The 17,953-nt window shown below is 36.4% G+C and overlaps 1 protein-coding gene across 1 annotated transcript in view; it reads right to left on the bottom strand.

Annotated features, from left to right (window-relative positions):
• The window catches only part of FGF12 (fibroblast growth factor 12), a 258,440-nt gene that overhangs the window by 200,190 nt on the left and 40,297 nt on the right, over positions 1-17,953 (bottom strand). The window contains exon 2 of the mRNA XM_007467805.1: positions 12,436-12,546. Coding sequence (XP_007467867.1) covers positions 12,436-12,546 — 111 coding nt within the window. The remainder of the gene's footprint in view (positions 1-12,435; positions 12,547-17,953) is intronic.

Raw genomic sequence — 17,953 nt, forward strand, 5'->3', positions numbered from 1 at the left:
TATGGACTATGCACAACACCACACTGCTTCTCCACGTATCAGGACTGATCCCTGGAACATACAAAAGCAACAATAAAAATGATGTCTCTGCCAATATCGAAGTAAGAGGAAGCAAAGAGAGGCTTTCTTTAGGACATTAAAAAAAATTCCATTATAATACTATGGAGTGGGCCTAGTAATGTTATACAGACATATTTTGACATGGGTGTGTGCTCCACATTCTGTCTCAGTGTCAGGGAAAGCAGATGTACTAAGTGCAACTTCACTAGATCCTGGCAGGATGCCTACTCAGTACCACTCGATCTATCTAGGCTACTGAATAATACATGGAAATATATATACACACACACAAACACACACAGCCTACACACCTCAAACTTCCCAAGTCAGATATAGTTAAAAGGCAACCAGATTATTTAAGATCTTTAAAATGATTGTATTATGGTTTACTATTTCAAAAAAAGTTTTAATTTATAGTTGAAATACGTTGAACATATTGAGGAAAAATCCTCTCAAGTTCAACATTTAGCCAGCAAACCACCATAATATTTTATAAGTAAGTCATATCCCCTTCGTAATACTTTTTTAAAGTGTTGTGAGAAGAATGCAGTGGTATGATTTTTAATGCACTAGGAAATATTAATGAGAAAAGATAAATTAGGTATTCAGCATAAAATGGTAAAGGCATTAACTCTGGAACTAAACTCACTGAGCTCAAATCCTGGGTCTACCTTTTAATATCAGTGTGACCATGGATTAATTATTCAAACTTCCTATGCCTCAGTTTACTGATCTTCAAAGTAGGAATGATTACAGTATCCCCTTTATAGGATGGTTATAATACTTAAACAAGTAAAATTTATAACATTTTCATACTTGTACTAGACACTTTAGCAAGTACTCAGTAAACATTACCTATTATTATCTAATGTGGCCCAAACTCATACATTAAGAAATAATGCTTGGGGTTTCCCTGGTGGCTCAGTGGTTAAGAATCCATCTGCCAACGCAGGGGACACGGGTTCGAGCCCTGGTCCGGGAAGATCCCACATGCCGTGCAGCAACTAAGCCTGTGTGCCACAACTACTGAGCCAGTGTGCCACAACTACTGAAGTCCACATGCCTAGAGACCGTGCTCGACCATAAGAGAAGCCACCGCAGTGAGAAGCCCGCGCACAGCAATAAATAAACAACGCAGCCATAAATAAATAAATAAATAAATAAATAAAAAGAAATAATGCTTGGCACATAGGTGACCATTTTATTTTTCAAATCCCTCATTGTAAATACATAGTTATTTCGTACTTCAGGATAGGTAGTATGCTCTGGAAAACATTGGTCCACATGAAAATAAAGATATAATTTATCCCTTGTTTAGTTGGAGGCCGTAGACTGAATGCCTAATTGAACCAGCCACATATAACAAATCCCAATTCCATTCATTAAAATCTATTAATTTTTAGACTGTAGGTAAATCAGTATAATCTCTCAAGCAATAACTTATATAGAGAAAGGAACACAGGTTATGGATATAGTAGAACTGAATTTTCCTTACTCTGTCTTGAGCAAATCAACTCACTTTCCAGAGCCTCAGAATCAGGTAATTTCAGGGAGATTTTAATAATCTCTAATTCATCACAACTCTAATACCCTTTTCCACTACTTCAAGACCCCCTGGCTGCCCTTTTTTCTTACCCTTAAAGCACCTGAGTGTATATTTTCTTTTTCCTGCAACATAAGCTTAAATTTAGCTGCTGGTCCTAGCTGAATAATAAAAGCAATGGCTCCCTCTCTTCTGCGTAAACGTACCATTTAAATACTTTCAGAAAATGATGCCTCTGTAATTATCACCATAAATATATATTCGCATAACACTTTGAAGATCTATTTAAAACTATCTTCTTTTACTATTATTGCTATGGAGTTCACTTTTCCAGGCTAAGCATACTCAATTTTCCTCCTATTTTCATAATGGAAAATGACTTCCTTATCCATCCTTTAAAGTCTCTTAAACTGTCATTCTCAAAAAGAAAAAGAAAAAAGCAAATGTGATTTAATTTGCAATAATCCTTCAAGCTAGGTGTTGTTTGACAAAATCATATTCATTTTTGGTGAGGCTGCTCTGAGAACTTTTATTCATTTATTCAACAAATATTGAAAACCTAGTATGTGCCTGGCACTATCCCAAGTGTTGGGGATACAACGGTACAAAATGAAGACAAAGCTCCCTGCCCTGTGGAGCTTATACTCTAATTAAGCTTTTAAATTTAAATGGTAGTCTGATTATACTATTGTTACTATGAATCAAGCTATCCATATCCATTATTAAGTCACTATCCATTATTAAGGCCCTGCTACACGCCAACATAGAGATAAGCAGACATGGTCAATGGCCTCAAGAAACTTATAAGTTAAAGAGAGTAGATACATCAATACAGATTAAAGTGCAAAAATACCTTGAGATATATTGTGTATGCAGAGGAAAAAGCAGGATTTCCAGTTAAAAACATCAGGAAAATTTCTCAAAGACAAAAGGCAAATGATATTATTTTTAGAGGATGACATTATTACTGGAAAAAATAACATAAGCAAGTATGAATGAGCTAAATGTGTGGTATATGTAGGGAACATTTTAGTGGAGGTGGGAGATGATAAAATAAATAAGGGGACTTCCCTGGTGGCGCAGTGGTTGAGACTCTGCGCTCCCAATGCAGGGCGCCCGGGTTCGTTCCCTGGTCAGGGAACTAGATCCCACATGCATGCTGCAACTAAGAGTTTGCATGCCACAACTAAGGAGCCCACGAACTGCAACTAAGGAGCCTGCCTGCCGCAACTAAGACCCGGTGCAACCAAATAAACAAATAAATATGTTTTTTATATAAAATAAATAAATAAGTATATTACATAAAGGTAAGTGGAGTGAAAAATAAGTCAAATTGCCAAGGGAGAGTGAAATGTTGAAGACGGCGATTGAAATATACATAGATTAATCAGAAATGATTCATGAGATTAAGTTTCACTTTTGAGTGAGGGAATGAAGAAGATGAGGGAGTGGGCTATTTAGATATTTGGAGGAAGAACATTTTAGAAGATGGGGATAGGAAGGAGCATGATTGGTGTGTTAAAGGAACAGCTAGGAGACTAGTCAAAAGAAAGAGGAGAGAGAACAGCCAGGAGGTAATGGGCAGGATTATGTAAAGCCTTATTGGTCATGTGATGAATCTGGCTTTTACCCTTAATGGTGTGTAGTGAAAGAGACTGAGCAGATAAGTCAGTTTATCTGACCTATTTTAACTGGGTCACTCTGGCTGCTGTGTGGAAACTAGACTGAAGGGGGAAAGTCGTCAGTACAAGATTAGTTAGGAAGCTATAGTACTAGTCCGAAGATGAGAATAGCCTGGACTAGGTAGTGACAGTGGGGGTATTGAGAAGTGGTCAAATTCTGTATATATTTTGAAGGTAGAGTAAATGTACTACTGTTTTCAAATTCAGTGCAAAAATTATTGCACTATCTGTTCTCACAATTTTGCCCTTTTATTGTAATGTGTTTAAAAGGGAAGTTTCAAAGGTAAAAACAAAAATTATTGCCATTTTATAGGCTTTATAAGTTTCAGATCTGTCAGCAATATTGGAGATGATCTTTTCCAAAATCTCATTTTACAGAATAGAAATCCAAGGAACAGAGAACTTACAGGACTGAAACAAGATCATACAGCTAATTAGGGACAGGACCTAGACTAGAAACCAGGTTATCTGACTCACAGCCCAAGCTACTTTGCCTTATAATTGGTGACATTTAAGCGGTGTATATTCTTCCTTTGAAGTTTTTTGTTTGTTTTTGCTTTGTTTTGTTTTTATTTCATAAACATTGACGGAGAACCACAGGTATCCCAAACTCAAGAGTCTTTAGGACACAGGCAGCTAGGAGGAAAATGTGGGAGAAAGTAGGTGCATCCACTGCTTAAATACACTGATTTTTTTTCTGAAGTGTGCCAGCTAAATGAAACATATCTGCATACCCCCCAGTACGGGATCTTGGAAAATATCCATTGCTGTCCTAGGCAGAAGGGCAAATAAGGACATTATTCCTTATCTACACAAATGCAGATAAGGAATTGCAGTATAATGTGACTTCCGCAACTGTAAATATACACACGAGGTTCAAACACAGTAGAGTGAAATGAGTAATTAATGTGGAGTTTTGTGTGAGGGAGGGTGGCAGTTGAGGGGGATGGCTGGAGAAGGCTTCACACTGACAAAGGAGATAAGAGCTTTGAAGGGTTCTGAAGGGTAAGAGTGATTTATCAGGTGGAAGATTGGTGAAGTCATTCCAAGCAAAAGGAATTAGCATGTGTAAAAGCTCCAAGACATAAAACTATATGGTACAGACTTACTTATATCATTATATACATTTTTTTATCATTCCCCAAACCTGTGTTTGATCACATAACCTGTCTAGAATTGAGCTCTGACTCTCTCCAGGAAATACATCAAAATGGAACAGATTCCACACATGTTTGAGATACTAGAAAGTCTGGATTTCAGTATGCTTTTCAGTCTACCTACAGACCTGTGCTTTCCCTATTACAAGAGGAATCAGGTTCCCATAGAACTAGGTATGACAGTCCCAAGACAGAGACTGCTTCATTAGCAAATGTGAACACTCCAAATCTTGGGTGCAGAGGAGCGTGCCCCTTCATACCTCCTGCAGTGCATCAGAATCATCTGGAGGGCTTGTCAAAATGCACACTGCTGAGCCCCAGCCCTGAGGTTCTATCTGATTCAGCACGTCTAGGGCAAGGCTCAAGAATGTGTTCTTCTAACGAGTTTTCAGATGATGCTGATGCTGGTGGTCCAGGGACTGCACACTTTAGGAACCACTAACTTAGAGTACTGCTCCAGACCCTCTAGCTTAAACACTTTTAAATTCTTTCACATAACAACAGCTACCACCAGTAAGAATTCCACTTCTGTTAAAATGGTCACTGTCTATAAGCTCCTTGCAAACAAGGACTCTTACCCCGACTGATGAGAATAACAACAACAACCAACAACATTCAACCAGGTTTTCGGCATTATTTTAAGCATTTTTCATGAATCACCCATTTAATCTACACAACAACCTTGTGATCTAAGTACTATTATTATCCCTACTTAACAAACGAGGGAAGTAAGATGTGAAGAGATTAAATAACTGACTCCAAGGCAAAGAACCTCAAGTCAGATACCCTGCATTCAATTCTGGCTCTATCACTTATATGTATGACTCTCCAGATCTTTATATACACCTTGAGAATATCACATAGGGATTTGCAACTGAAGATTTCCTGTCAGTAACATACCTTTCAGAACAAATGGTATTTGCGGAAATGGAATCTGTCGATCAGTTTTTCTGAGCATACGTTTACTTCTATATGAGAATTAAAGGAAAGGCTATAAAAAGCTTAGAGATTCTCTGTTCCTCTCATTTTGTAAAACCAGAGATTGTATAAATCTGACAAAATTTATGTGACTTGCCCAAGACCAAAGCACTGGTCACCTCACAGAGCCAGGAATAGACTAAAGATAATCTCAGTCCTTAGTTCTAGGAATACACCTGGTAAAGTGGCTCCCATCAGATTCTTAACCACTATGCATATGTATACTTCCTATCAATATGCCCATAAATAGTCATAGAGCAACTAGGAAAAAGGATAATTTCAAATGGCTCATGTTTTACTTTACTAAACAGAGGGGCACATGAGGGGAGAAGTCTTAGGATCGAAAGGAAATATAAGACATAAAAAGGTACAAAGCCAAGGTTAAAAAAAGTCTGAGGAGTTATTTCCTTATGAACATATGTGAATCGGCAAACTATTCAAGGAAATAATTGGTTCTTGTTCAAGCTTTCCATAAATATTATTTGAAGGAACAGTCTTTAAAATTGAAACACAATCAACAAAAACAAATTTCTAACAAGTGTCCATTACTTTTCTTCTAGCTATGAAAGTCAAAGGGCAATATTTTTTCTTTATTTAAAAAAAATCAAGTGAGGTAACCGCATTCATAAGCTAAGGCTGAATATTAATTTTGTCTTGAAAAGGCATGCCACTGTAAGGGTAACAACATTACATGTACCAAGGTATTGCTCAAGATTATATAAATAAGCTTGCTTAAAGAAAATCAGCAGGATAACGCACGCATTTCTTTTACTTTTCATCCAACTTGTAGGTATGACTTCACGCATACAAACTGTGATATATTCTTAAAGTATAGAAGACACTAGAAGAAAATAATATCCCTATAATTGGATATGGCGTAGCCCCCGCTCACCCATGACTACTATAATGTGTATGTCTGAGTAGGTGAAAGAGATGAACTCCATGTCATCTCTTTCACCTAACAAAGGCCCCTTGTTAGGAAGACAGAGCATCTTTATAATTCTTTGCAGCATCCCTTATGTCCTTAATGATTTTCTCCAACCTACCATTTGGATCATGTTTTTGTTCATCGTTTAGCAATACAGAGCTTCTGTTGGCTTTGGCTGTGTCTATATACTTGTGATTGGTGGTATCAAAACATCATATGTCTGGTATTGTATAGAAAACATAGCTGGATGACTCAATTTTTAAATTTCCAATTGGATTTCTGAAACTCAGATACAGGCCTTGTTGAAATATATATTTTTAATGCTGAACCCATGGAGAATTTAATACATTCATAAAATCTGAAGAAACTGTATTTGTACAGTTTCTGGTAGTTAGGAACACAAAATATTAGAGGTCGAGACTCAAAAGTCAAGAAATAAAATTCTAGATTAATTAAATATGAAGTATAAAAATGAAACAATTCCTTACTAAAACAGGGGAGGTTTTTTTTATAATCTTGGAATGAGTACACTTCTAAATAGGAAAGAAAAGCTGAGGGCATAAAAGCGTATTTAAAATAAAATAAGGCATTGCAAAAAAATTCAGAGGCAAACAACAAAATGAGTAAAGATATTTGAAACTCACATAACAGTGAGCTGATTTTTAAAATATAAATAGATTTCTTGCAAATGATAAAACACTTAATAGAAACAAATATAAACAGACATTTTATAGGAAAAGAAGTGCAGGTGGCTCATAAACTATATGAACAAGTGCTCAACCTAACTCATAATAAGAAAACTTAAAGTTTATGTTTTTAGGTAGCAAAGAACCAAAAGTCTGATAGATAACACATTGTGTTGACTCGAAGATAAGGAAACGACTAGTCACTCTAAGTGTAAATTTGTATGATGGAGAGGAAATAGCTATCTTTCAAAAATATAAAAGCATAAAACCTTGACCCAACAATTCCTCTTCTAAGTATCCATCCTCTAAATATAGTTGCACACACGCAGAATGACTTCTGTACAAGGATATTGTTTATAGAATAGTGTGTATCAGCAAAATATTAGAAAGAACTGAAATGTCCTTCAAGAGGAAACTAGGTTAAATAAAATATCCCATTTAAATATGTCCTAACATGGAAAAGTCTTGTAAATACAACATTTTAAGTTAAGAAAAAGTACTGAACAAGATTAGAAAGATAGATAGATAGATAGATAGATAGACAGATATAGACATATACAGATATATAATATTGTGTATGTTGTTAATGCACACACTGCATCTGGAAGAATACCAAGAAATGTGGCCACGTGGCAGAGAGGGGAGGGACAGAAAATTGCTTTTGACTATGTTAATGTCTTCTAGTCAAAGAAACATATCCACACATCTGTGGTTGAACAAAGTTGGGTTCACTGACTCTCAGCGAGGAGGAAAAATATACACCATGGCAGAACTGGGGTGTCTTAGTAAGGTGTAAGAAAGGACTTCCAGGATTTAGTCTCATGTTAAGTGATTTTTAAGGGGGCTCAAAGAAAGCAGATTTATTCCAAGTTGAATGCTCTTTGGATGCAGGTGTAATTCTATAATTGGCTATCTTAATAATTCTTATCTAGAAGGCAAGAAGAACAGAGCAACATCCTGTTCCTGGTGATGAAGCAGCACCCACCCATATAAACCAGAATACAGCAATATTTGATCATTTTGTAGTTTGGACAACTTTCTTGTTTTTGTCTGCATTCAGATATGATTACAGAGTGTCCTGCTTTTGTCCTGATCCATCATGGTCACAGTGGCCTTGCCTGATTTGGTGTCCTGTGAAACTGCTCACATTTGGCCTGCTGGTAGTGCCGAGCCAGCTCTTGGCTGTCAAGAACTGTTTTGTTCTTCTTCAACTGTATATCCTTTTTTGTGCCTTTACAATTCTGTACCATATACTTATCTATTCAAAATAATTTTTAAATGAATCTCAAGACTGAAGGAGACCTTAAAAGTCACTGAGTTCTGAAACTATCTCAACCACCACCACGTTCCTCCCCTCCCACACTGAAGGGGTTTTTTCATAAACGCTCTACAAGTACCAGTGCAGCACCTGCTTGAATATCTTCAGTTTCACCAGTGTATTCATTTGTCAGGCAGCTCATGCCACAGTGAAATGGCTGTTAATATTTTTGTTCAGAGAAAAAGGCAACAATGCATTTGCATATCTTAATTGTTTTCACCCCAGCATGTTTGACCTCTTCAAATGTATCTTCTCCTATGGAAACTGGTGGAGCAGAATAATTACCTTTCTAATTTTATGTAAAGTGTTCCTATTAATACTCTCCAAACTGCTGTTGTCTTTTTTGTGTCAGTGTTCCAACACTGTTTTGCATCTTTGGTATCATCACACTTGCAGAGATTTGTATCTGTTGCTGCTGACAAACCCATTTGGTTTTGTACTCAATTACATGTAATTAGTCTTTTCTTCATGAACAAAAGAACAGGTGTCCTATCAATTCAATCCAAGATACTATGGTAAGGTTGGTTGGACCTAATGATGTCTACTGAACCAAACAGCACACTTCTGACAGATGCTCATAGTAACAAGATTTTTTTTTCCAAACAATCAAATGCTTTTACTTCTGCCCACACAAAGTAGAGAAAGAAAAGGCATTTTAACAACTTAGAGGTTTATAATTTTCTATTAAAAAACATGAGTAGAATTTAAATCCTTCTCTGATATTTTTATCTCAATCCACACTCAGAAAATGTAAAAATAAAAATTATTTGTTTTCATGGGATATTTTTAATTAAAATATGTGTGGGGGGGGATCAGAAGAAAGTACATTAGTCAAAAAACTGGCAAAACCTGAATAAAGTCTGTAGCTCAATTAATAGTATTGTACCAAGGTTAATTTCCTGGCTTTGATAATTGTACTGTTGTTACATAAAAGTGGTACCCATTAGGGGAAGCTGGGTGAAGAGTACACAGGAATTTCCTGTATTATTTTGTAATTTTTCTGAAGTCTAACATTATTTCAACAGGAAATGTTAAAAATATTTAGGTGGATAGAATATTTAGCCAATGATCTAGAGAAACTTTTACACATGCACAAGGACACATTCATTCATTCGTTTTGATTTTTGTTGAGTGCTTACTATGTACTAATGATCATTCTAGGTTCTAAAGACACAAATGTATAATGGATGGCTAGTGGGAAGCTGCTGCATAGCAGAGGGAGATCAACTCGAGGCTCTGTGATGACCTAGAGGGGTGGGATAGGGAGGGTGGGAGGGAGACACAAGAGGGAGGAGATATGGGGATATATGTATACATATAGCTGATTCACTTTGTTGTACAGCAGAAACTAACACAACATTGTAAAGCATTTATACTCCAACAAAGATGTGAAAAAAAAATAATAAAGATACATCAAAGATCAAAACAAAATCTCTTCACTCATGAAACATTCTCCTGCTAGGAAGATCAAAAATAAACAAACTGCAACAATATGCATATCAGGTCATCATAGGAGCTATGACTAGAAAAAAAATACTAGGTTATCAGAATAGGTCAAGGTGAAATGTTTAGTTTTATTAAGGATGGCCAGCGAAGGCCTCTTCAACATGTACAAGAAATATTTTAGCAGCACTATTTGTAATTGCCTTAAAATAGAAATGATAATTATCCACCCAAAAGAGAATGGATAAATATATTTGGGTATGTTCATGCAATGGGATACTTTACAAAAATGAAAATGAATAATATAAAGCAAATATATCACCATATATGCATCTCACAACCAAAATACTGGGGAAGAAAAATACATAAAAGTTATATATAGTAATGTTCCTCTTATAAAAAGTTTAAAAACATGCAAAATGATGTTATGACTGATGTAAGTATATGCATATGTATGTATATATGAAAAAATGTATTTATAAAACTGCACAGAAATAAAAAATTCCAAATTCAAGATAGTTGTTATGTCTGGTACTGAAGGGAAAAGCAGGACTCCACCAGAAACAGCACACAAGGGTTTCAAATGTATTGATGTTTTTAACTAAATTTTAAGCCAGGGGGTTGGGTATCCAGATGAATTTATCTAAGTCTTATTATTTTGTATATTTAAACTCCTTTTAATACCAACATATCAATAAATGTATGCAGTAGTTTGTCTTAATAAAGAATAAGATATTTTAAAGTTGTGAATTCAGACAGTTTCTAAAAGTTTCTGACAAGATGTAGCACCCTCAGTATGTGTGTTATGCGTAACGCCTCTGTATATACGTATATATATTATGCATATGTGTGTATAAGTGTGTGTATTTATATGTGGTTGTAGATCTATATTAGCCATTGACCCGGCATCTGCAGAGAAAGCACTTTCAATTATTTTTCTAAAAACATTGAAGGAAGGTATTTTGTTGGTTGACCCCACGCTTTCACCCTCACCTCTCTGCCACTGCCCCGTGATAAACGTCACGGATCCATAGGACAGCTGTCTAGGTAACAGCTGTATCCTGTGGCTACGGCTATTTGGCTCACTTGAGGACTGAATCTATGTTCATCTATTTATAATTTTTCAATCTTTTTTTTAAGTTGGGTGGATGGTTCCGTCTGACAAAGGATATTAATATTATCATCTCCAGCCACATCATTTTATAGAAAAAGAAACCAGAGCAAGGGATACCCCAGAGATAGTACGGGTGACACAGCTAAGCCACATCCTTGATTCTTTCCACCTATACTTGTAGCTTCACTAAATCTGAATTCAAGTTCACATGCAATAATGAAAATTCTACATGGAGAGGAAAGCATCCTCATTCTTCTGTACTCAGTTAAACCTTAAATCATTTAAAGAATGCATTCCCACAAACATAAACCAACAATGCAAACCACAATAAGCTAATCACCTACTTGGTAGAAAATGGGATGAAATTCTGTATAATAAGATCTTTATTGTAATTCATATTTTGTAATGTGTAACATTAAGTGAACAAAGAATAATTTAGAAGGGGTGGACAAGAGCATTTTCACACTCTAGGGATTGTAGATCTTTCCTGAGATCTTTATTTTTAATTTAAAAGATAGTTCACCATAAAATATCAGACTTCTTAGATTATCTTATGCAATTGGGTAGAATGTCAGTCTAACCACAAAATCACCTCCATCAGAAGACAACTCAATTGGATACAGATTTAATGAGCATTTACTATGTGACTAGCACTAAAGATCTTGCAGGGAAGATCTAGCAGGGAATACAGACAAACTTTGGGAAACAATATGATGCCCTGTATAATTTTAGAATAACACCAATTTCCCCCCAGGTATCTGTACACAATTATTCAGAAACTGAAAGATATGATGAAAGTGATCATTCTTGGCTCTGAGGCTTGCAATCAAAATTCTTCTGAAATGCAAATATACTCTCTCAGACCTTGATGATTTGTTTAGTTATCAAACTTGTCACCTATATAGTTAAATTAGTTAAACATTATTTCCAGGGATATTATCAATAATCTTTTAATGTTTGCATTTTATCTCAAAAAACTATAAACAAAATTGCAGTTCTACCAGTGTTTATCATCTTGTTATCATAATATTTTAATACATTTTCCTTTTTAAATCAATAATTTTGCCCTCAATCAAAATAAAATAACATGTAATATACATATATATATATATTCAATGTTTACCTTGAGAAGTAACTTTGGTCTTCCAGAAATGATGTTCTAAGAATTACTATAACATGTTTACTGTTTGGTTCCAGGATTAAAATACCACTTTGTGCTGGAAGGTCTGCCTTGTTTCTATGAATACTTAACATCATCCTGACTACAAACAGTGGGATGAGAGGAAATTCTTGTCCAGTGACCAGTCATAACTCCTTCAAGCCTCCTACCTTCTTATTGAATACATAATCTCCGTCCCTTACAGTCTCCTGGATATAGGGAATCATAGCAAGAAGGATAAAGGAAAAGACACCAGCTCACTAGTAGTTCAATAGTTCCAAAGGTAGCCTGGCCATGCTTTAAGTCTAAGATACACTGGGCCATACATTTGACTGCAATTAGATTGCAAGAAGCTAATGTGCCTTACTGTAGTCACTGTTTTCGTCCTTGGTCCCGTCAATGGTACCATCTGGGTGCATCTGCAGGAAATATCCCTGCTGGCTGAATAACCTTGTCACAATTCCTTTCAGCTGGGGTTCTGCAGAACAAAATGAAATGATTATTGAAATTTTTTTTAATGCACACTTGCAAATTGTCAAAAACATTCCTGAAGTAAATGCATAAATATCAGTGGTTTAAACATTGAAATAACTATTTGAAAAGAAGGCATTTTGGTAACATATCTGTACTTTTTTTTCTTTCTAGAGGCAGATCAATAAATCTCTGCAACAGTAAACCAAATGTAAATGAATAAAAGTTAATTATGACTAGAAAATACAGAGGTGTGCTAAAAAATGAATTATGTCTCTCCCTCCTGCATCTAGTGTCTGCCTGCAAGATGCCACTAAGTTTGTGGTCCCATTCCAGAATCACTGTTCAGACCAAACTGCCACTGTAATTGCTAAGCTTTCAGCAGTCATAATCGATTCCTGGAAGACTTCTATTTCTGCTGAATGACAACTCTCTATCTATCTTTCCTGGGTTTTGAAATTCTGATCAAATTCAGGCTTGGTTGAGAACCACAGGAAAAAGCCAAACCCCCATGGTCATGAGATGTCACTGGAAAGTATGTGGAAACAGATTTCACCTTCAGTAAATACTTCATCCGAGTGAGCCCCAATACAACAAAAGTCATTTTTCCAGCACACGCAAAAAAATCAAGCCATGCATATTTCTGTATTTCAAACCAGAAGTGGTCTTCAGCTTTTAAAAACACCCCACACACTAATACCATCAAACTGATCTTTGTATACCACATTTGAATTTTTGTATAGCAGCTAACATAAATATTTAAAGCTTTCTCACTGTGGTACTAGCTGCCAGCAACAATCTATTTTCTACAGCATTACCACCATTCTTTTTTTTTTTTTTAACATCTTTATTGGAGTATAATTGCTCTACAATGGTGTGTTAGTTTCTGCTTTATAACAAAGTGAATCAGCCATACATATACATACATCCCCATATCTCCTCCCTCTTGCGTCTCCCTCCCACCCTCCCTATCCCACCCCTCTAGGTGGTCACAAAGCACTGAGCTGATCTCCCTGTGCTATGCGGCTGCTTCCCACTAACTATCTACTTTCCATCTGGTAGTGTATATATGTCCATGCTACTCTCTCACTTCGTCCCAGCTTACCCTTCCCCCTCCCCACGTCCTCAAGTCCATTCTCTACGTCTGCGTCTTTATTTCTGTCCTGCCCCTAGGTTCTTCAGAACCTTTTTTTTTTTTTTTAAGATTCCATATATATGTGTCAGCATACAGTATTCGTATTTCTCTTTGACTGACTTCACTCTGTATGACAGACTCTAGGTCCATCCACCTCACTCCAAATAACTCAATTTTGTTTCTTTTTATGGCTGAGTAATATCCCATTGTATATATGTGCCACATCTTCTTTATCCATTCATCTGTTGATGGACACTTAGGTTGCTTCCATGTCCTGGCTATTGTAAATAGTGCTGCAATGAACATTGTGGTACATGACTCTTTTTGAATTATAGTTTTCCAGGGTATATGCCCAGTAGTGGGATAGCTGGGTCGTATGGTAGTTCTATTTGTAGTTTTTTAAGGAACCTCCATACTGTTCTCCATAGTGGCTGTATCGATTTACATTCCCACCAACAGTGCAAGAGGGTTCCCTTTTCTCCACACCCTCTCCAGCATTTATTGTTTGTAGATTTTTTGATGATGGCCATTCTGACCAGCACATCACCACCATCTTTGTCTCTACTTCAGTTCTGGGCAAAAATTAGACTACTCTAACACATTTATAGCCCTATTTCATAAAAATTAGTAGAAAAAGAAAAATGCTGCTTCTGGTGATAAAAATTGAGGCAAGGATAGAAACCATATGACTGGTGAAGTAGTTATGTGCTATCCTCAAAAGGACAATCAATGAATTTCAACTGACAGTGTCATTCCTTCACCAATTTATTAAACCAATATTTACTCAGAACCTCTTTTATTGGGCAGGCAATATGCTAAGTACTGTGTGTTAAACTAAACACATTTATTGATGTTTGAGTCTAGATAAGAGTCCTAGATAAGGATTCAATGCAATAAACTCTTTGGGAATGGACCTGCTCCCTATGACATATGTCTTTTGCACATATGACTAGATCACACATACTTGGGAGTTTGAGGCAATGCCTATATAAACATGTCTTCTTCAAAGCAGTCCTAAGAAGAAGAAAAGTTGCCAAGAAAACTGGTAATGAGGAAGTAGGGTATTAAAAAAAGAACTAAACTGGAAATTAGGCATTCTGATTGAATAACTATGTATTATTACTGTGGTTAAATAAATTCAGTGTATTTATAATTTGAGCACCTTTGACTTAAAGTCTCTTTGATTTGAGAATCTTTTCCTCTAAGTAGTGCCAGAAATCAAGGCATGGATTCATTCTCAGTGTGTTGTCTCCATGCCCCTGGCCCCCAAGGGACATGTCAGAAAAGCATGTAGCTAGTTAACCACACTGCAAAAAATATCTTGTACCCCTACCATCTATTAAGCCCTACCAACCTTCCCAGGCTTAGTTCCAGATCACCTTCTCAGGAAGACTCGGCTATCATAAGTGTGGGTCACTTTTATAATCAGGAGAAATAAAAGAATGTGTGAGCCTCTGCCACAAGGCTAAGTGGTTGACAGGCAGATGCTAATGTGGTACGTTCAGCTCTAGATGTGCAATCAGGAGACCCAGCTTTGAACCACAGTTGCTGTGGGGTCCTGAGCAAGTTACTTAGTATCTGAGGCTGTTTTCCGATCTGTGTAATGGGAAAAAATAATTTCTACGCTAACTATAATAATTTAGAATTTCAGATGAATAAACAAATGTGATAATATGAAATTAAAAAACCATAAAAATATAAATCCTAATTAAGGTCTAATTTTTCAACTCTGAAAATTGAGGAAACAGTGTAAGTAAACCGAAGGAAGTATTTTACAAATAGACTTTGCTGATTCATGTTTTAGTAAAATATTGAGCTTGTAAAGTCACTAAAGTAACCAAAAGATTAAGAGTAGGGGATAGAAAAGGATAGAAGGAAGGAAAGGAACAACTGTCATATAATTCATACTTTATCTCTAATAAACTTGATAAGGTCACTTTAAGAAGTCATGTTTTGATAGGTAATGAGATGCATGGCAGCTGAATCATTAAAGCCTGAAAATGATTGTTTGGTTTTTTTTTTCATGCTCCACTTTCTGTAGCTGTAATTAAACACTCCTTTTGCTACGGTGAAGCTATCCCCCTGTTGGGACCTTGGGAATTCAGGTTGGTAATTCCTGTTCAAGATAATGAGCATAAGGCTGTACACCAAGCCCCACCACCCAAGAGCAGTGCAGAAAAAGCTCAGAGTCTGAGTTTTAATTATGTGATGATCTATGAAAGTGAATGTTTTACACTATAGCTGTTTCAAAGGAGCCCTGACCATCTATTAAACAAATGCCCTGAACCTAGGATGTGTCATGGAAAGCAGTATAGCCTGCCTGACAGGCCTATACCTTTATTATTATCAAATCCTATCAACTTTTCCAGGCTCAGCTCAAGATCACCTCCACCAGGAAGGCTTGTCTATCATAAGGGAGGATCACTTTTATAATTGGGGGGAAAAAAAGAAAATGTTTTGTTGTATTTTAAAGAAAGGGGTTTAAAAAAAATGAGACCACTTTTTGGGATATCTAGCATCCTGAGTGCATTCAACAAAACATGCTTTTTATTTTTCAGACCATGCTTAGGCATCTAACAGATTAATAAAACCTGTGCTGTCCTCAGGGAGCACCCAGTCTAATGCATGAAACATATGTATACATAGTGTGAGATAGCTGTTAAATGATGAATGGAAGCAAAGTGACGTGATGTCACAAGGAGCAAGGGACTAATTCTGTCTAGAAGTTAGATGAAGGCACCTCACCTGTCACTTGAGGAGAGAATGGCATTTTCATAGGCAAAGAAACCAGAGGAAGGCCATTCCAGAAAAACAGTGGATGAAGGAGAAAACAGCATGGCAGACTTTGGGAATGATGCAGAATCTGGTATAGGCATAATATACAGCAGAGTTTTGCAAATGCTGACACGCAGGTTAAGTGCCTATTCTCAACAAATGTTCACAGGTAAACAGTGAAGTAAGAAAAATATGGCCAACAGAGTAAGTTTTTTATTAAGCTAATTTTATTTTCAATTTATATGACTCTCCTTGATTCGAAGATTATGTTTTTCCATTATTTTTTCATTTTCTTATGAAGCAATGGCTATATTATTTGATGATGGTAAGACATTGGTTTAGTTTGTTCCCTTTTGTACTCTAAAGTAGTATAGCAAATACTGCTAGATTTTCTCTAGAATCCATTTCCTCTTTTTCCTGGGCACCCAGCTAGACCATATGTCCTAGCCTCCCTTGCAGTTAGGTTTGGCAGATGAATGAGTGTCATATGGAATGTTAAGTGGAAGTGATGTGTGCCATTTTCAGGCCAAGGCTTTTAAAAGCAAACATTATCCTCCACATTTTCTCTTCCTTAACGCTGGCTGGATTTAGATGATAAAGCCCTAGGAGATGTCAACAAAATAGGAGAATTCTGGTGGAAGAAAAGACAACAGCCATCAGAAATACCCACCTTGGACAGTTAGGTGAATAAGAACTAGCAGTGGTTGTACATAGTGACACCCTTCCTAAGAGAATATGAAAAGGGGGTACAGGGGTGGAGAGTAACTTCACAGTGCAGAAATCTGATTAAAAAAATGCTACCTGAGCCGGGGGTCAAGGTTAAGGTCCACAGTCATAAATCACGCTGATAGCCTTGATACCTTGATACCTTTGATATGCTGTAATGAGAATGGCACTTTACCTCTGTGATCTTCCTCCCCAAAACCCATAACCCCAGTCTAATCATGAGAAAAACATCAAACAAATCTCAACTATAGAACATTCTACAAAACAACTGACTAGTACCCCTCGAAACTGTCAAAAATTCAAAAAAAATTCTGAGAAAATGTCATAGCCAAGAGGAGCCTAAGGAGATAAGACAACTAAATGTAATGTACCTTAGATGGGCCCCTGGAACTGAAAAAGGACATTAGGTAAAAAAGCTGAGGACATCTGAATAAAGTATGGACTTTAATTATTCATAAGGTATCAATACTGATTCACTAATTGTCACAAACATACCAAATGAATGTAAGATGTTCATATGGGAAACTGGGTGTAGGCTTCACTTTTCTGTAAATGTAAAACCATTTTCAAATAAAAAGTTTATTAAAAATAATAATTAGAGCCACAAAAGCAAGTAAGAAATTTTACCTTCAGAGAGGTTGGTGAGAAAGAAGGTAAAGCATAGGAACTCACGTTCAGCACCGCTTCCCTTCAGGATGACGTGGCAATTTCTGCACAAGGTTTGACTTCAAAGCCACTCAGAAAAGCTGAGACCTGAAGGAATTACCTAGACATTCCT

Source organism: Lipotes vexillifer, unplaced genomic scaffold (assembly GCF_000442215.2).
Source record: "Lipotes vexillifer unplaced genomic scaffold, Lipotes_vexillifer_v1.1 scaffold228, whole genome shotgun sequence".
In the NCBI taxonomy this organism is placed as follows: domain Eukaryota; kingdom Metazoa; phylum Chordata; class Mammalia; order Artiodactyla; family Lipotidae; genus Lipotes; species Lipotes vexillifer.